This window comes from Cnephaeus nilssonii (genome assembly GCF_951640355.1).
Source record: "Cnephaeus nilssonii genome assembly, chromosome: 15".
Classification (NCBI taxonomy): Eukaryota; Metazoa; Chordata; class Mammalia; order Chiroptera; family Vespertilionidae; genus Cnephaeus; species Cnephaeus nilssonii.
In genome coordinates this window covers 21563029-21580249 of record NC_137086.1, presented here as the reverse complement: position 1 = coordinate 21580249, position 17221 = coordinate 21563029, and the positions used below count along the sequence as shown (strand labels likewise).

Genomic DNA, 17221 nt, shown 5'->3' with positions numbered 1-17221 from the left:
TCGCTCACACCCGCTGATGGTGCAGAGCAACTAGGGCTGGCTTCAGCAGCAGATGCAAGCGGGGCTGGCGCTGTCAATGGGTGAAAGTGGCGACTGCTGGCCCTGATCGCCCCTCAGGAGCAGGGGGAGGTGGAGAAGCCCTCAGGGGCGATTGGGGCTGGCAGCTGCCACTCACACCGACAGTGCAGAGCAATCGGAACCGGCAGCAGGTGCGAGCGCTGGTGGGACCATGGCACGTGGGAGCCAAGAATTTTTAGTAACCACCAGAGGCTCGCCCGATGACAGCGACCAGTGCCCCACCTTCGTCTGGTGCCCCCGCTCACCTGCTCCATCATCCTGCTGCAGCCTATGCCCATGTTTCGCGCGTGCTCCCTAGTGGTCAGCGCACATCATATCGACCGTTTGTTCGGTTGTTCCAGCGTTCGGTCTATTTGCATATTAGGGTTTTATATACATAGATCATATATCTTTTTTTGGTAATGTGTCTGCTCAAATCTTTTATCTATTTTTTAAATGGGCTGTCTTCCTAATTATTGAGTTGTAAGAGTTGTTCATATATTCCAGATAAAATTTTTTTGACAAATATGTTTTGCAGATATTTTCTCCTATTCTGCAGCTTATTTTCAAAACAGTTTTGGAAGAATAAGATTTTTTAATTTTGATGAAGTTCAACTAATTGACTTTTCTGTTATTTGTACTCATGTCCTATTTAAGCACTTTTGCCAAATCCAAGATCTCAAAGATTTTCACCTATATTTTTTGTAATAGTGTTATTGGTTTTAACCTTACAATGAGGTCTATGACTCATTTTGACCTATTTTTTTATCCTAGCCTTGTGAGATAAGATTCAAGGTGGATTTGTTTTTGAGCTTATGACCAAAATCTTGAATTCAATTTTTCCTCCCTATCCTTTCTTGCATCAACACTTTTGCATTTGCTCCTCTATTTAGAAAGTTCTTCACCTTGAAGGTTCATTCTCATCTTTTAAATTTCAACTCAATACCACTTCCTCAAAGAAAGCTTCTATGATCCCCTTATCTAAAGTGCCCCTCTCATAGTTTACTCTCTCACTACCCCCCCTTTACTTCCTTCACAGTCCTTATCACCATTTATAATGATTCTTAACTCTACCTGGAAACCTTACTTTCTTGGTGATTCTTGTATATATTTCCCCATGCTTAGCACTGTGCTTGGTACATACAAAGCACTTAATCAATATCTAAATGACTAAATAAATGCATCTTCATCACTACTGCCTTAAATTTCTCTTCTGGATTATGTTCATCAGTTTATCTCTATATTCCCTTATTGCAGTATTATCTTGCTCTTAAGGTATGCCCTACACTATGCCAAAATGATGTTTCTAAAACATGCTGTATGTCTTTAAATTTAATATATCAATTGTAATATGCACCATTATCTTGAGTACCACTAGAAAGAAGTGTTGCCTATGAGAACTATAAGACACAATCAATTGTAAGATGCATTACAATTTCAGAAATGTTAAAATGCAGAAAATATAGGTCTCTTAGAATTAATGGATTACTGTAAATCTACCTGCCACTCTGTAGATTAAAATCCTTTAATGGCTCTCAGTGCCCTCAGGATAAAAACTAAATTCCTTAGCAAGGCATCAGAAAACCTTTCACTATGGGTTCTATACCTACCAGTCTAGGCTCATTTCTTGACACTCCCAATCTTATACCTTATGCTTCAGTTTATTTTGGACTCCTAAACTAAGTACTTTTACTGCTCTGTGCCTAAATTAACATGTATTCATCATGCATCTACGCATCAAGTATTTACTCAGGGCCTATTATGATCCTAGCCTTGTGTTTACAAAAGAATACCTGGCATCAAGGAATTAAAAATCTTGCAAAAGAATCACACTGGCAATGAAAGTGTAGTAAGTACAGTAACAGAGTATTGTGAAAGTACAAAGAAAAGACACATAATTCTGTATGAATGATTAGAGACACAGAGCTCAAGAAAGGCTTAGTAGAAGAAATGCAGAACAAAGTCTTAAAGAATAAGAGGTAGCCAGGTAAAATGGAGGTAATAAGATACTGAGATCTTATTCCAGTATGTATAAAGGAACAGAAAGAATATAACAGTAAAGTGGGGTGTGCATGTGTGTGTAGCATGAGCAGGGGTGGGAGTACACAAAAAGCTCTTTATGTGGTGAGAATGTGAAATAAGAGGGCAGAGTCCAATGGGAAGGGTGAGTCCAGATGGGAGAGGTAAACAGGAGTTAGATGATAAAGACTTTATCTATAGAGGATAGAGACTACTAAAGGGTTTTAAGCTGGGGGAGTGGGGGGGGGGGGGGGGGGAGGAAGGACTTAGGTCAATTTAGAGAAAATGCTCTAGAGGCTATATGCAGAGCAGATTTCAGGACAATGGTCTAAGCATGAGATCATGGAGACCTGAAACAAGAGCTAAGAAGCATGAATGGAAAGAAGGAAGTAGTTTTAAGGAATGTTAATCAAGTCAGTTTGGGGACATGAATTCTGAGGGACATACAAGCAGAACATTCTAGTACAGTTGTTGCCAACCTTTCGGACCTCACGGACCACCAGTGCTCCGCAGACCACCGATTGGTGACTGCTGGGGTAGAAAGAGAATTCTGAAGTACTCAATTCAGATAACAATATGGAAACTGGCACCAATTTAAGACCATGAAGGGAGACTAGTACTAATGCCACCTCCTGCAAGAAACCTTCAACTCCAGTTTGAGTTAGATATTTATCCTAGGTGCTCCCAGAGTACCCTAAATTTACCCTTTTAATACCAATTATCATATAATATTGTATTTATTGACATACCTGTTTTCTCACTTTATCTGAAGCCCTTTAGGGGCAAATACAAAGCCTTTTATTTCTTTCATCTCCAGCACCTAAAACAGTGCCTAGTACACTGAAAAGATGTAGGAAACAGAAAACTGTCCATACAGTAAATGGTGTGGAGTAATATTAATCATCAAGCACATGCAATTTGCTAGGCATTGTCCTAAATAATTTATCTTTAACCTTCACCATAATCCTAAAAGGGATTTACTATTATCATCCCAGTTTTGCTGATGAATAAACTGAAGCTTAGAGAGATTATTAGGGTGCTCAAGGTTATTGTAGTAGGCAGTGAAAGCAAGATTTGAGTCCAGGCAGAAGAAAGGTAGGTAAATAAGTAGAAAGGAATAATTCTGCCCAGGAGAGAGTGACATTTTGAGCTGTACCAGGATAACAGAAAGCAATTCATCAGAGGGAGTAGGGAGAAAGAAAACATTTAAGCAGATAATAGTATTAAATCATCAAGGTCCCCCAGATATTTATGTAAAGAGCAAGAAAAGACCAGAAGATTCTCAGGGCCACTTTCAACCCTACAGCTTAATTTGAGATAACTCAGTGCTGGGAATCCTTAGTATTTGAATAAAAGAGTGACTGATTGGCCCTAACCGGTTTGGCTCAGTAGATAGAGCGTCAGCCTGTGGACTGAAAGGTCCCAGGTTCGATTCCAGTCAAGGGCATGTATCTTGGTTGCAGGCACATCCCCAGTAGGAGGTGTGCAGGAGGCAGCTGATCGATGATTCTTTCTCATCGATGTTTCTAACTCCCTATCCCTCTCCCTTCCTTTCTGTAAAAAGTCAATAAAATATATTTTTTAAAAAAAGAGTGATTGATTGTCTAAGGTTAAGTACACAGCGGATGCAGAAAACAAAAAGGGTCTGTGAGTGAATGCTTGTTTTTCAATAGAGAAGTCTAAAGAGTATTCTTTGAAATTTAGAATATTAGAAATTTAACTGTAATGCCTCATTAGGTGTATATATGTCATTTGCATATATATGCATCCTTCTCCTTCAGTGCTTGGGCATTATAAAGGTCATAACCCTCTCATAAAGGTTAGCCGGCAAGACTAGAAGCAACAGTGGCCTCTAGTACCCAAAGGTACAGTAGTTCTATTTCTGAGCAGCAACCCAGCTGAAGTAAGAGAAATTTAAACTAAAAGTCTATAAACCAAGGTTTCAACCACAGTGGAAACCATCATAATCCCACGGTTGAAAGCCAATGATAACTTTTATTCTTTATATTATTTTATCATGACGTGACATGGTTTATATTCCTTGCTGACAGTCCTAAGCAGATGACCTTTCTGATACCTTAGCCTGATAGTTCGTAAATACTAATGAACCTCAGTGTCCTCTAAGACTCACACAGTAAAGTTATCACTAAGAACTACTGCATATTCAAAATCTAAAATCCTTGCTACCCTCATCCACAATATCCTCTTATTCTTGCATCTATCCCAATCCCTCCTTCCAAAGCAATAATTTTTTTAACCACAACTTCTTATTTCAATAACTTTTTTCTTCCCATATTCAACTTAACAAGTATTTATTGAGTCATTCCTAGGCCAGCTATATTAGTAGGAACTGTCTCTACCTTCAAATAGTTTATAATCTACCAGGAACACCAAATATAATTTACCAAAAGAGACATACAAAAAATTTTAAAATAATTCCAATAAAAGACAAAAAATGGAAATAGTTTGAGGCCATAAAGGATGGGAAAATTTTTTGATTAGGAGAATGATAAATATGGTCCATGGAGAAAGAACTATAGTTGATAATCAAAATCTTTCCTTCATCTCAGATTCTCTATCATATGCTCCACAGCTCCAACCAATAGCAGACCTCTTCCACATTCTTCATATTTTCAAATTCCCTGCCACCTTTTGTTTCAATCGCTTCATTCTTTGAGGAGATTGAAGACTACCTATAATGCAACAAAGTTTATCTTTCCACTTAGAATTTTATCTGTACACTTCTCTTTTATCTCCCAGGAAGGTGTACTTTAGTTTTGTTAACTCCTGGCCACTAATTTTTTTAAAGCATATTTTTAATAGAAATGACCAAAGAAGGATTTGACTCTCACAGAGAAATGGAATTCTATAAATGGTAACTGCTGCCTGGTCTGAGGTAATATCCACCTATGTGCTTCTACATACAAAGAGCAGCTTCGAAGTCTTTGATCTATTGTCAAAATAATAAGACACTCTCCCATCCTCTACCACAATTATGAGTCATTTTAGCCTAAGGGCCCCATCAAGGAAATTCACACCTTCCAACCTGATTAATGTATTTACTTACTAACAACATTTACAGAAAACCCATGGCAATCCCTGTCTTCTCCCAGATGTTATTTGGAATAAGAGGCAAATGATACAGATCTGTGCTGGTACACACCATCCCAGATTCTACATACTTATGAATGTTTCTTTTGGAGAACTGACATCCTCTATGGTCCAATTATGCCTCTGGGTTCTTTCATTTTTCAAGAAGCATTTACAATGCTTGATACTTTTGGTTTACCAACAGTTTCCCTCAGGTAAATTTTTACTCCTTTGCTTTTATACCATTGTGTACCAACAGCTTGTCTTCACCTAATGCCACTGGGCTGTGTTCTCAAATTACATTCATTTGGTCACCCCAAAAGGTCTTAATAAGTTTCCCAGGCACCAGCTGTGACATAATTTGTCTTCCTAGCAGTTAAAACTGCCAAAGTGTTCCCTGGGCTACAAAGTACAGGTAATTTTTTTTTTCTTTTGGCAGGGGTTCAGTTGCAACTGGTGCATATATTATGAGAATATGCCGTCAAAAGGAAAGAATTCTCCAACAGAATAGAAGGTATATGAGAAATTTAAATGACTGGCACCTTAAAAACTACTGGGAAAACTTTCTATCTCAGTTAAGTTTTTGGCATAATATACTTTAAAAAAAAAAATGAGGCTTAGCTTTTAATAAGCCCTCCATATCGGTAGTTTTGATTTCTAAGATTTCAATAACCCATGGTTAACCATGGTCCAAAAATAACAGAAAATTTCAGAAATAAAACAACTTTTAATTTGCACGCTGTTCTGAGTACCTCACTTCATCTCATTACATAGGCATTGTATCATCTCACCTCTTCACAAGAGTCAGTACAGTACAATAAGATATTCTGAGAGAAAGAAAAAGCCCACAGTCACATAAATTTTATTACAGTATATTGTTATAATTGTTTATTTTATTATTAGTTATTGTTGTTAATCCCTTACTGTGCCTAATGTATAAATTAAACTTTATCATATGTATATATGTATGTATGCATAGGGAAAAAACAATATATACACAGGGTTTTTGGTTCTATCTTCAGTTTTAGGACAACTAGAAAAAGTCTAGAAAGGATGCCTTACAAAAAGTATGTTCCTAGGAAATAGAAACTACAGATATTTACTTGCATTTATATTTTGTGACACTTAAACAGGTAAGTGCTAAGTAACTGATGTGTTATACAAAATATTATCCATCTACCAAATTTTAAAAGCAGCCTTTAATTTTTCTTGTAAATATTCCTTTACTGAAAGACCTCGATAAATAAAAAACAAGAGAAAACACTTAAAATTTTTCCACATATTACAATGTACTGTTGTTCTAACATAATAAAAAAATCCATTTTTTTAGACCCATAAACTATTTAAAACAAGCTTTTAAAAATACTGTGGCCCTGCTGGTGTTTCTCAGTGGTTAGAGTGTTGGCCCTCCCACCACAGGGTCATGGGTTCAATTCCCGGTCAAGGGCGCTTACCTCAGTTGCAGGTTTGATCCCCAGCCCTAGTCAGGGCATGTGTGAGAGGCAATCAATCGATGTGTCTCTCTCACATCAATGTCTATCTGTCTGTTTCTCTCTTTCTCCCTCCCCCCACTCCCTCCATTCTCTCTAAAACTCAATGGAAAAAATATCCTCGGGTGAGGATTAACAACAAAAAAAATATGTGTGTATAGTGGACACTAACCTAGCATTATTTTGGCAATATTCAAATTTGACTCTAAAAAATTTAAAAATCACAATATAACATTATTAACTAAAATGGTTTCTACCAAGTTGTTTGCCGAACTCTCAAGTCCCTTGTCATTTGTCTTACTAACTGCTAATAAAAAAGATGAATGCTGCCATTTCTAAGTCTCCACACCTAGCCCCAGCATGTGTAAGGGTGGGAGGGATAAGAATGAGAACCACAAAACCAGGCAGAATGAATGCCCCTCCCCCAAAGTTTCCCACCTCAATGCTCTCAAGATCATTCAGCATTTCTCTCCATAAAAATGCTGAATGACCTTGAGAGCATTGAGGTGGGAAGTTAATGTTTGTAACCATTCCAAACATTTTAAAAATATATTTTTTATTAATTTCAGAGAGGAAGAGAGAGGGAGAGAGATATAGAAACATCAATGATGAGAGGCAATCATTGATTGGCTGTCTCCTGCACCAATGTACCCTTGACGGGACTCGAACCCGGGACCCTTCAGTCTGTAGGCCAATGCTCTATCCACTGAGCCAAACTAGCTAGGGCACCATTCCAAATATTAACTCCTATTTTTTCACCACCCAGGAACTGTCTTACTTTCTTACAGGACGTCACTGTCTCCTGAGGAGAAAGTGATAAGGAAGAGAAGTTCCAGCCCTGACAACTGTGATATATAGCAAAGTTCACTTGCTATCTCATGGAAAGAGTCTTTTTTCTGTCTAAGACTAGTTTTTTACCTGCTCTAAGATCCTTTTTTAAACTATCAGGAAACTTGCCTCATCAATTACCATCACCCCTCCCCATCAATATCACCTTTTTCTCTGCTGCACTTTTATCTTCAACATATCTTTGTGCTCAAGTTGAAACATCTTAAAAAATAAAAATAAAATTAAAATTGGCCTTTAATTTAGCATCTTCTTCTAGGTACTACCACCTTCCCCTCTTAGGCAAATTTTTTTAAAGAGTGGCTATAGTTACTGCTCTCAATTCCACAATTCTCAATTGCTGCTCCTGCTCAGAACTTTCCCGAGTCTTGTTCTCATTTTATATCCTCTTTCTATGGCTTCAGCTATCATCCATAAGATGAACATTTTCCAAAATCTTCTTCTAGCCAAGACTAATATGAGCACTAGACTCCAGCTATCCATAATATCATCTATATACTATATGTACCTCAAAGTCAACATTCAGAAACTGAATTCATAATCTTTCTAACAAATTTACTCGTCATATCCTGGTTAACTATCTTCTATCTAGCCTAGATTCTACAAGTTATGTAAGACTCCTCCCTATGTTAATAAATTGCACTGACATATTACAGTAGAGAAGTAATAAGCCAATGACTACCCTCACTTTTCCGGTTGCCAAAATGGTAATAATCATGCCCATGTTCACTTACACTACCAAGAAATCAGTAAGATATCCTACCTAATAAAAAGGTAATATGTAAATTACCATCACTCCGCTACACCCACGATTGGGCCAGAGGGAGGCGCAGGGGGCGGGACTTGGGGTGGCTGGGGTAGCCGATTGGGCTGGCAGGACGCTGAGCTCGCGTCGCCAGTGGCGGCGCGAGCTCAGCGTCTGCACCATGGCTGTGCTGCGGAACAGAAGGGGCCTCTGGGGCAGCGAGCTCACGTCCCGCCGCGGACCATCAAAAGCGGGGGAGCTGGGTGCCTGTCTGCTCCGGCACCAGCGGACAGGCACCCAGCTCCACCGTGATCGAAAGCCAAAGTGTGTAAGGGACCCTACATGTGCATGATTCAATCATGCACTGGGCCTCTAGTATGAAATAATATGTTCAATTGTTTGATTAATGTGAAAGAATTTTAAATTTTTTCTGAGTGATTGGAGAAAGGGAAAGGCCACACTTCATTTGCTCCAAGCTCTCTCAACATGTGAAAACTCTCCATGACTGGAAGTTAAAATTCCCATTGTATTGTGGAGTTAGCAATACATTTCAGAGCTTAAATTCTTCAGGATTCTGCTAATGACCACAGAAGGTTCAGAATGAAGCTCTTTAAACTATAATAATTGTAATCATTTCTGTAATGATAAGGGTATTGATTCAAAAGTACACGAGTGATTACCTGCCCTCAGTCAATTTATTATTTACTTGGAAAATACTAAATGCACACAAATATTATGACATAAAAGCCTGTAAATACAATTAGTGGTATTACACAAAAATTCCCAATTTAAAAATAAAAAACAAACTTTCAGAATTTCTTGGGAATAAAGAAAAAGGAAATAGAAAAGAAACTGTAATCACAAGTAACCCAAAAGAGAAACTATAGTTTTATATTGCCAATTTTAATGTCACTTATAAAATACACAAGTTTTATATATCACTGCAAAGAAAGTGTTGCAAAAAGCAAGACACTTTCTGCTATATAACACAATTACCTTTACTTGTGACTGATTTCTTGACTGAGGCTACATGATCTTCAGAGCTTGCAAGACGCCTCAAAACATCAGCCAAAGCTGCCTTTAGCACAGTGATTTCATCTTCTTGTTGTTGAACTCGTAACTCAAGAGCTGAGAGGCGATCTTGAACATCAGAAGTACTTGCAGCAGATATACTATCATCTATAAAATAAGGGAAATATGGAATATCTTATATAATAAAAGAGTAATATGCAAATTGACCATCACTCCAAGACACAAGATGGCTGCCCCCATGTGGTCAAAGATGGCTGCCCCCATGTGGACACAAGATGGCCGCCACAAGATGGCATGCAGGGGAGGGCAGTTGTGGGCAGTTAGGGGTGACCAGGCCAGCAGAGGAGGGCAGTTGGGGGTGACCAGGCTGACAGAGGAGGGCAGTTGGGGCAGACCAGGCCAGCAAGGGAGGGCAGTTGGGGGGAACCAGGCCTGCAGGGGAGGGTAATTGTGGGCGATCAGGCCAGCAGGGAAGGCAGTTAGGGATGACCAGGCCAGCAGAGGAGCGTACTTGGGGGAGACCAGGCCAGTGGGATCGGGCCTAAACGGGTGGTTGGACATCCCTCAAGGGGTCCCAGATTGGAGAGGGTGCAGGCTGGGCTGAGGGACTCCCCACCCCACCCCCCGCACGAATTTCGTGCACTGGGCCTCTAGTTTTTAAATAAACTGCTTAAGAATCTAATGACAAGAATTATGTAAGTCTTTTAAAAGATAAGAAAAATTAAAGGAAAAAAACTTATTTTTATACAGATTAACTTATACAAAAAATTTTATAGCTATTTGAACTAATTTAAAATAGTTAAAGTTAGTATGTCAAACATAATTAAAATTATGAAATATTTCCCCAAGGTCAAATTCCCTTAATATTATACCACTTTTTAACCAAAATGTTCCCTAAATATATCACTTTGTAGACTTTTGGAAACCTGCAGTACAAATCACTTCAGTCTTGCTTTACATATCAGATTGAGAATGACTCACCTTCAGCATCAATGACCAGAAAGCATGCTTTAGTATTATATTCAAAAACCCAGCAAAACACTGCTATGTCATTAGTGAAAGACTCTCTGTTGTTCCTTCTTTCCACCTAATGCTTCAACCTTATGAAGAAAGGGTATGGTCTCCATAAAGCACAGAGCTGTATTTGCGTTAAGTATGTAACAATAACAAAAAGACTATTTAAATAAAGTTTAGCTGTAACACAGCAATTACAAAATACTTCCAAAGCTATGTAACTTTAGAGTATACTATTGGGTCAATCAGAATCAACATGTATGCTATTGGCTATTTCACTATAAACAGAAATTTTCAGGAGGAAATTTGGATCTTAGATAAGAATGATCTGGACCAGAGTGATATAAACTGGGTGAGTCATTCACACAAAAGCAGTGTGTGCCATTTTTCTCATACCAAGATGTGACATATATCTTCTTAAAAAGACAATTTAACCAAAAATTTGAGTTAAAACAAACACGCTCAGCATTTAAAAAGCAAAGCTATCACCATTATTATGGAACAGTAAACAATATTCATATTTAAGACCATATATACCTACAGATGTCGCAGGTGTATGTACTCTCTTCTATCTTTAGAGGTATTTCAATGACAATCTTTGAGGAGTACTAGTATGGAAGTACTAGTTGGATTTAATCTTTAATTTAGACTTCAAAATTTGGTTCCATATAAATTAGTTGTATAATGTCTGGCAAATTATTTTATTTCTTTGGACCTTTCTTCATCTTTAAATAATATTATTATGAGGAATGTACCTAGTACATGTTTGACATTCAACAAATGACAGCAAAATACAGAAGGTATAATTTAAGAGCTTTGGGCACATGGGTTACATAAAAGGTATTTGTCAAACTCTGAGATGCTTGAGAAAAGGACTAGTAAGAGCAATTCAGTCTCTCACTTTAGAAATTTTTATATTTGAGGTCCTTTTCATTTCCATAGTGATCTAATTTAGCTGAAGTCTAGATGACCCCATAATACTCTTTGTAAGTATGTTTTATTATGGTCACTGATTTTTGGGGGGGCGTCTGCCCAGAATGCTTTCCCATTTTCCTTCTTCTGGTGGGAAGAGCAAAAGATGTTCTCTTTTGTGGAACTACACCATTTTGTGAGGTCCTGTTAGGGCTGTCAATCTATGATGTCTTATTCTCTCCTTTACCATCCCATACTATTAATAGGTTGAACCATAGAAAATGGCCTGTTTAGTTGGTAAAATATGATTGACTATTAGTAATTTCACGTGGTTCAATCTAATACTACTACAGTACAGGAGTGGTGGTAAGATATGGGCTAGGCCAAATGGAGTTCTCCCCTAATTTCCCAGAAAGAAAGGTGTAGCTCATCCTTCTTAGTTTGCCAGGCCTAGGGCTGTAATACATAAAAAGAGTCTTGTCTACCCTCAGCTCCTTTGAAGGTCCTCTAAAGGCCTGGACCTTCAATTCTGAGAGTTGCTCCAATATTGCTCCTAGCTAATTATGTAATCAAATAAATTGCCTTTTTGCAAGCCATCACTTGTAAGCAAAAAAGGTCTTAAGTCAGTAAATTATTCAAAATGCTTTTCTAAATTGTTCTCAATTTACAAAGATTAGTTATCTATATATATAAAAGGCTAAGTGACTATCGCATCCAACCGAACAGGCTGTGTGGGGCGACCAGGCCAGCAGGGGGGTTAGTGAGGCAGTTGGGGGTGATTACGCCTGCAGGGGGGGGGGGGAGTTGGAGGTGACCAGGCCAGCAGGGGGGGGGGGGGGGAGGGAGGGAGCAGTTAGGTGCAATCAGGCAGGTAGGCAGGTGAGCAGTTAGGAGCCAGTGGTCCCAGATTGTGGATCAGGCCTAAACCAGCAGTCAGACATCCCTCAAGAGGTCCCAGATTGGAGAGGGTGCAGGCTGGGCTGAGGGGACACCCCCCCTCCATGCACGATTTTGTGCACTTGAGCCTCCAGTATATTTAAATTAGAATCACCACTTATGCGATTTAATAAACAAATAATCTTAATTATTTTGGGAAGGTCGCAGGGCCTGGTAGAAAGATTTATTAGGTTATAATGCCAAGGTTATAGCCCTGGTTTTTAGAATTGACATGGTAATTAGCCTTCACTTTTGGCAAGTCACTTAACTTTTATAAAATTTGTTGTTGTTTTTTTAAAAAATGACTAAGGTTTTCACTTTGTGAAACTTGGATAGTTACATGAAAGGTGGTTCAGCTTGTAAAAATCCTACCATTACCTGGTGGATACTGTGATAAGGATAATTTTTCAAAGGGCAAAATAAGCTGGAAGTTAACTATTAACAATGTCCTGCATTTATATTGTACCTTTCATATTTATTACCTTACCTCCCTCCTCATAGTATCTATATTTTGTATTTGAAACCATTTGAGTTAAATAGCTTGCCTCAGGTCACCAAACTAGTCTTGATATCTGAGACTCAAACACACACCTCAACTCACAATTTAAGTGCCCTTTACTCTCTTTGACACAGCATTCTAATCACAGGACTACACACACACACACACATACACACACACACACACACACACACACACACACACACAACACACACTGAGTGGCCGGATTATTATGATCTCTGAACACATAATAATCTGGCCACTCAGTGTATATCCTATATAATCCTATATAATAAAAGGCTAATATGCAACTTGTCCCCTCGACCAGGAGTTCGACCAGCAGGCAGGCCGGCCAACCGCCCATGTCCCCTCCCCCTGGCCTGGCTGGCCGGACCCCACCCATGCACGAATCCAGGCACTGGGCCTCTTAATACACACACACTCTCACACTCTGAGTGGCCAGATTATTATCTGTTCAGAAATCATAATAATCTGGCCACTCAGAGAGAGAGTGAGTGTGTGTGTGTGAGTGTGTGTGTGTATTCCACAAAGCCAATGAAGAGGTTTAAACTATTAAGTGATGATTTAACCAGGTTTCTGTTTTAAAAGATCATTTTGGCTGCCATGTGAGAGTGGACTGCAACAGGATAAGAGTAAATGCTAGGAAACCAGGCAGGATGCTGCTATTGCAGTAACCCATATAAAAGATGATGGGGGCCTAGGCTATGGTTAAAGTGTCCATGTGCTTCAATTTGCCCAGGAAAATATGTCTGCTTTTTCAATATAAATATTATCATAATGCTCCTTCTTTCATTCTCAAATTTCCCAGTTTGGATATCAATTACAGGGTCACAATGGAGATGCAAAGGAGTATAATAGTTGATTTCTTCAGTTCTTATAGCTCTAAAATTCTATAAGCCCTTCCTGGCTAAAATCTTGGCTCTCCACCTTTTTAGGTGAAGCAAGAATCTCGTTGGGAATCCAGTAAAAGCTGTAGTAGAATAGTACATGAGCTCTGGTGTTACACTGCTTGAGTAAATCTGTTTGCTACTTAGCTCTGTGACTGGTTTCCTCATGTGTCATTTCTTCATGCTAATTAGTACTTATCTCAAGCTTGGGGTTAATTTGATGAAATAATGCACTGCACTGCCATATCCTGAGGGTTCAATAAATTATTATCATGTATAGTGGTGGACTTTACTATACTGTTTATTATTGTACAAAATTGAAAATGACCTAAAGTCCATGAATGGGGTTAATAAGCTATGATATGTTTACACCAAACAATACCAGCCAACATTTAAAAACAATGTGGTAGGTACATATGCTAAAACTTTGAAAGAGCCACAAGTGGAATAAGAAATTGCAAAACAATATGCACTGAATAATTTATTAAAACACCCCTCCCAAATACTTCTAAAAAGTAAAGACTTCATATTTATATATGTATGTAATGTAGACACAGAAAAAAGTCTAGGTGATTGGGTTATTTCTGACTAGAAGAGTGAGATTAGAAGGATAGGGTTCCATAAAGGAAAAGTTTTGCTTTTTAGTATAAGCACTTCCATATCATGTGAATTTCACAATAAAAACATATCATATGCTACTTAAATGTACATTTAAGCTAAAATGCATTGCTTCTGAAGCTTGAGTTTTTTTAAAGCAAGTTTCTTCTAGACAGTGTTCCAATTTTATAAAGGACTGTTAAGAGTGAAAGGCAATTAACTTTGCACTCGTCGATTACTAAAGCTAGAAAAAAGAGACTATCCTAAAGACCAACAACCCCTCCTGTCATTTATAGATAAGTAAACTAAGACTCTGGGAAATGAGATGAGTTACTCATGGTCACACAGCAAATCGGGATTAGAGTTCCCTCCTCAGACTATAGAATTCATCAGTCTTGCCCTTTTGGTTTGAAAACTTTGTTTTTATTTTTTATCTTCCAATCTTTAAAGTACCACATTCTCATTCACAATACATTTTTAGGACTACATCTATTCAGTAAAGAGAATATCTATTTTGGGGGGGCTTTTTACAATCCCTTTTCTTAGTTCAAGTACATTTTCCTCTTCTTTCTTAGCTCCTTTTAAAAATAGTTTCTAGCCTTGAGTGTTAAAATATAAACTACAAGTGAATTTTCAAGCATTCTTAAATTCATGGTGAGTGTGTGGGGTGGGCGGGAGAGGGTGGTGGTGGTGGTGGTGGTGGTGGTGGAGAAAGTAGGTCCATAAACCTTTATCCATCAGTCTATTCTATTTATGGCATAACCAAATCTCTTATTAGAGGTGCAAGCAAATTTGTATATGACTAGTAAACTTTAATATTCAATATAGTTTTAAAACTACAATGACAGCTGCTTATTATACTTTCACTAAAGTGAATCATAGCTAATTTGTCTTCTGAATTGTCAAGAAATATGTTACCTTTGCAGCGATAAATATATTGTATTCTAAATATCCAAAAGTTGGCAATACAGTATATTAGAATGAGATATTCCCATAACATTCTAGCAATTTTGAATGTCAATGATTTTCTATAAATTGTTCTAAAATGAAGTATTTCTTGTCTTCCTAACAAGGGCACGAACTAATAATGTAGTCATTTCTAGATGACTCAGTTTTCACTGAGAATATGAATTACTTTGTGCTACAAGCACTGTGATAAAATAATGCCCTAGAGGCTATCATATTTCTAATTAAATAATTGAAAGCACTACATTTTCAAATTTCTAATCTTTCCTGATACCTTTCCTGCTTCCCTCTTTGCAGTTAGGGTTAACTATGCTGGTCTAGAGCAACAATCCTTTCCAGGCTAACTGCCTACATTATGGGAAACAGGCTAACTAAACTTTTTTAATTGTTTGCAAGAAGAGAAAATAACCTTTGAAATTAGGACTTTTTCTATTTAAAAAATTATATTTTGTATGTATATTACATACATACATTACATATATGATTCGCACAATCTAAATAGGGCAAAAAATGAACTCAGCCCCAGGCCTAATATTTGTGTCATTAGAGTCCCAGAGGAAGAAATATTCTAGCTGAAAAATAATATGTGAAGAAGTAATATCTGAACTTCGCAAGTTAAATTAAAATTTATAAATTCATTAAAATTAATTATATATGGAAGTCCCTAGCTCCACCCACATAAAAATCAAATCAAGTATATTAAACAACTAAAGAAAAACTTATAAAACCTTTAGAAAATAACAGAATATCTTTATATCTTACAAGTACAGAGGAAGTTCTTATAAATAAGATACAGAAGAATTTAGAGTGTATGCTCACTTAAAAACACAATAATAAAGAGAAAAAGCAATTCATAAACTGGGAAAAGATAGTGTTAACACCTATAACTGGTAAATGATTAGTATCCTGAATAAAAGAATCGCTAGACCAACACCTTATGGAAAAGCAAAAATAAATAGCCAGTGAACATATGAAATGAGGCTCAAGTACCTAATTAATAACCTCAGAAAGGAAAATTAGAACCATATGAAATACTATTTTTACTCACCAAACTGGTAAAAAACACACACACACACACACACAAAAATTAAAGCCTGACAATATCAAGTGTTCCCAAGGATACAGAGTAACATGGAGTCACTCTCATACATTCCTGGTAGAAAGTAAACTGTTTCAATGATTTTAGGGGGGGAAAACCCACTCTGGCATTATCCAGTAAAACTGAAAATACATCCTAAGACCCAGCAATTACATTCCTAGGTGAATATACCCTGATCTTACAGAAGGGCAGGCAAACTTCTGTAATGGACAAGATAGTAAATATTTTAGGCTATGCAGACCATATAGTCTCTGTAGCAACTACTCAGATGCCTTTGTAAAACAAAAACAGCTATAGGTAAGTATGTAAATGACTGGGTGTGGCTATGTTCCAATAAAACTTTATTTACAAAACAGATGGCCTGCCAGTTCCCCAACCTGGGCTCCGGCACAAACATACAATTCAAGAGACATGCTCAAGAATGTTCACAACAGCTGAAACCGGTTTGGCTCAGTGGATAGAGCGTCAGCCTGCGGACTGAGAGGTCCCGGGTTCGATTCCGGTCAAAGGGCATGTACCTTGGTTGCGAGCACATCCCTAGTGGGGGAATGTGCAGGAGGCGGCTGATCGATGTTTCTAACTCTCTATCCCTCTCCCTTCCTCTCTGTAGAAAATCAATAAAATATATTAAAAAAAAAATGTTCACAACAGCATAATTCATAATAGAAACAAAGTGGAAACAATCTTTTTGTCCACCAACTGTAAACTGCACACATAAATTGATAGAAACATTCAATGGAATATTACAGGGGAAAAAAATAAACTATGTCTATATGCAACCTCATGTATGAATCTTAGGAATATAATGATGAGTGCAAAAAACAAGTCAGATGGGCTTTGTATAAAGTTCAAAAAATATAAAAGAAAATACCATTGTTTACAGAATAACACTACAAAGCAAGGGAATAATATACCCCAAATTTATGACAACAGTTATTTCTGATAGTTTAGGCCAGGGGACAGTATATGGAGGCCTCCACAGACTATGAAACATCTATGTCATAAATATTA

The 17221-nt window shown here is 37.7% G+C and overlaps 1 protein-coding gene across 2 annotated transcripts in view; it reads right to left on the bottom strand.

Moving 5' to 3' along the window:
* EML4 (EMAP like 4) overlaps positions 1 to 17221 on the bottom strand; it is a 151792-nt gene that overhangs the window by 81643 nt on the left and 52928 nt on the right. For both annotated transcript variants that reach the window (XM_079792090.1, XM_079792089.1), the window contains exon 2: positions 9244 to 9426. In XM_079792090.1, the coding sequence (XP_079648216.1) occupies positions 9244 to 9426 (183 nt within the window). The remainder of the gene's footprint in view (positions 1 to 9243; positions 9427 to 17221) is intronic.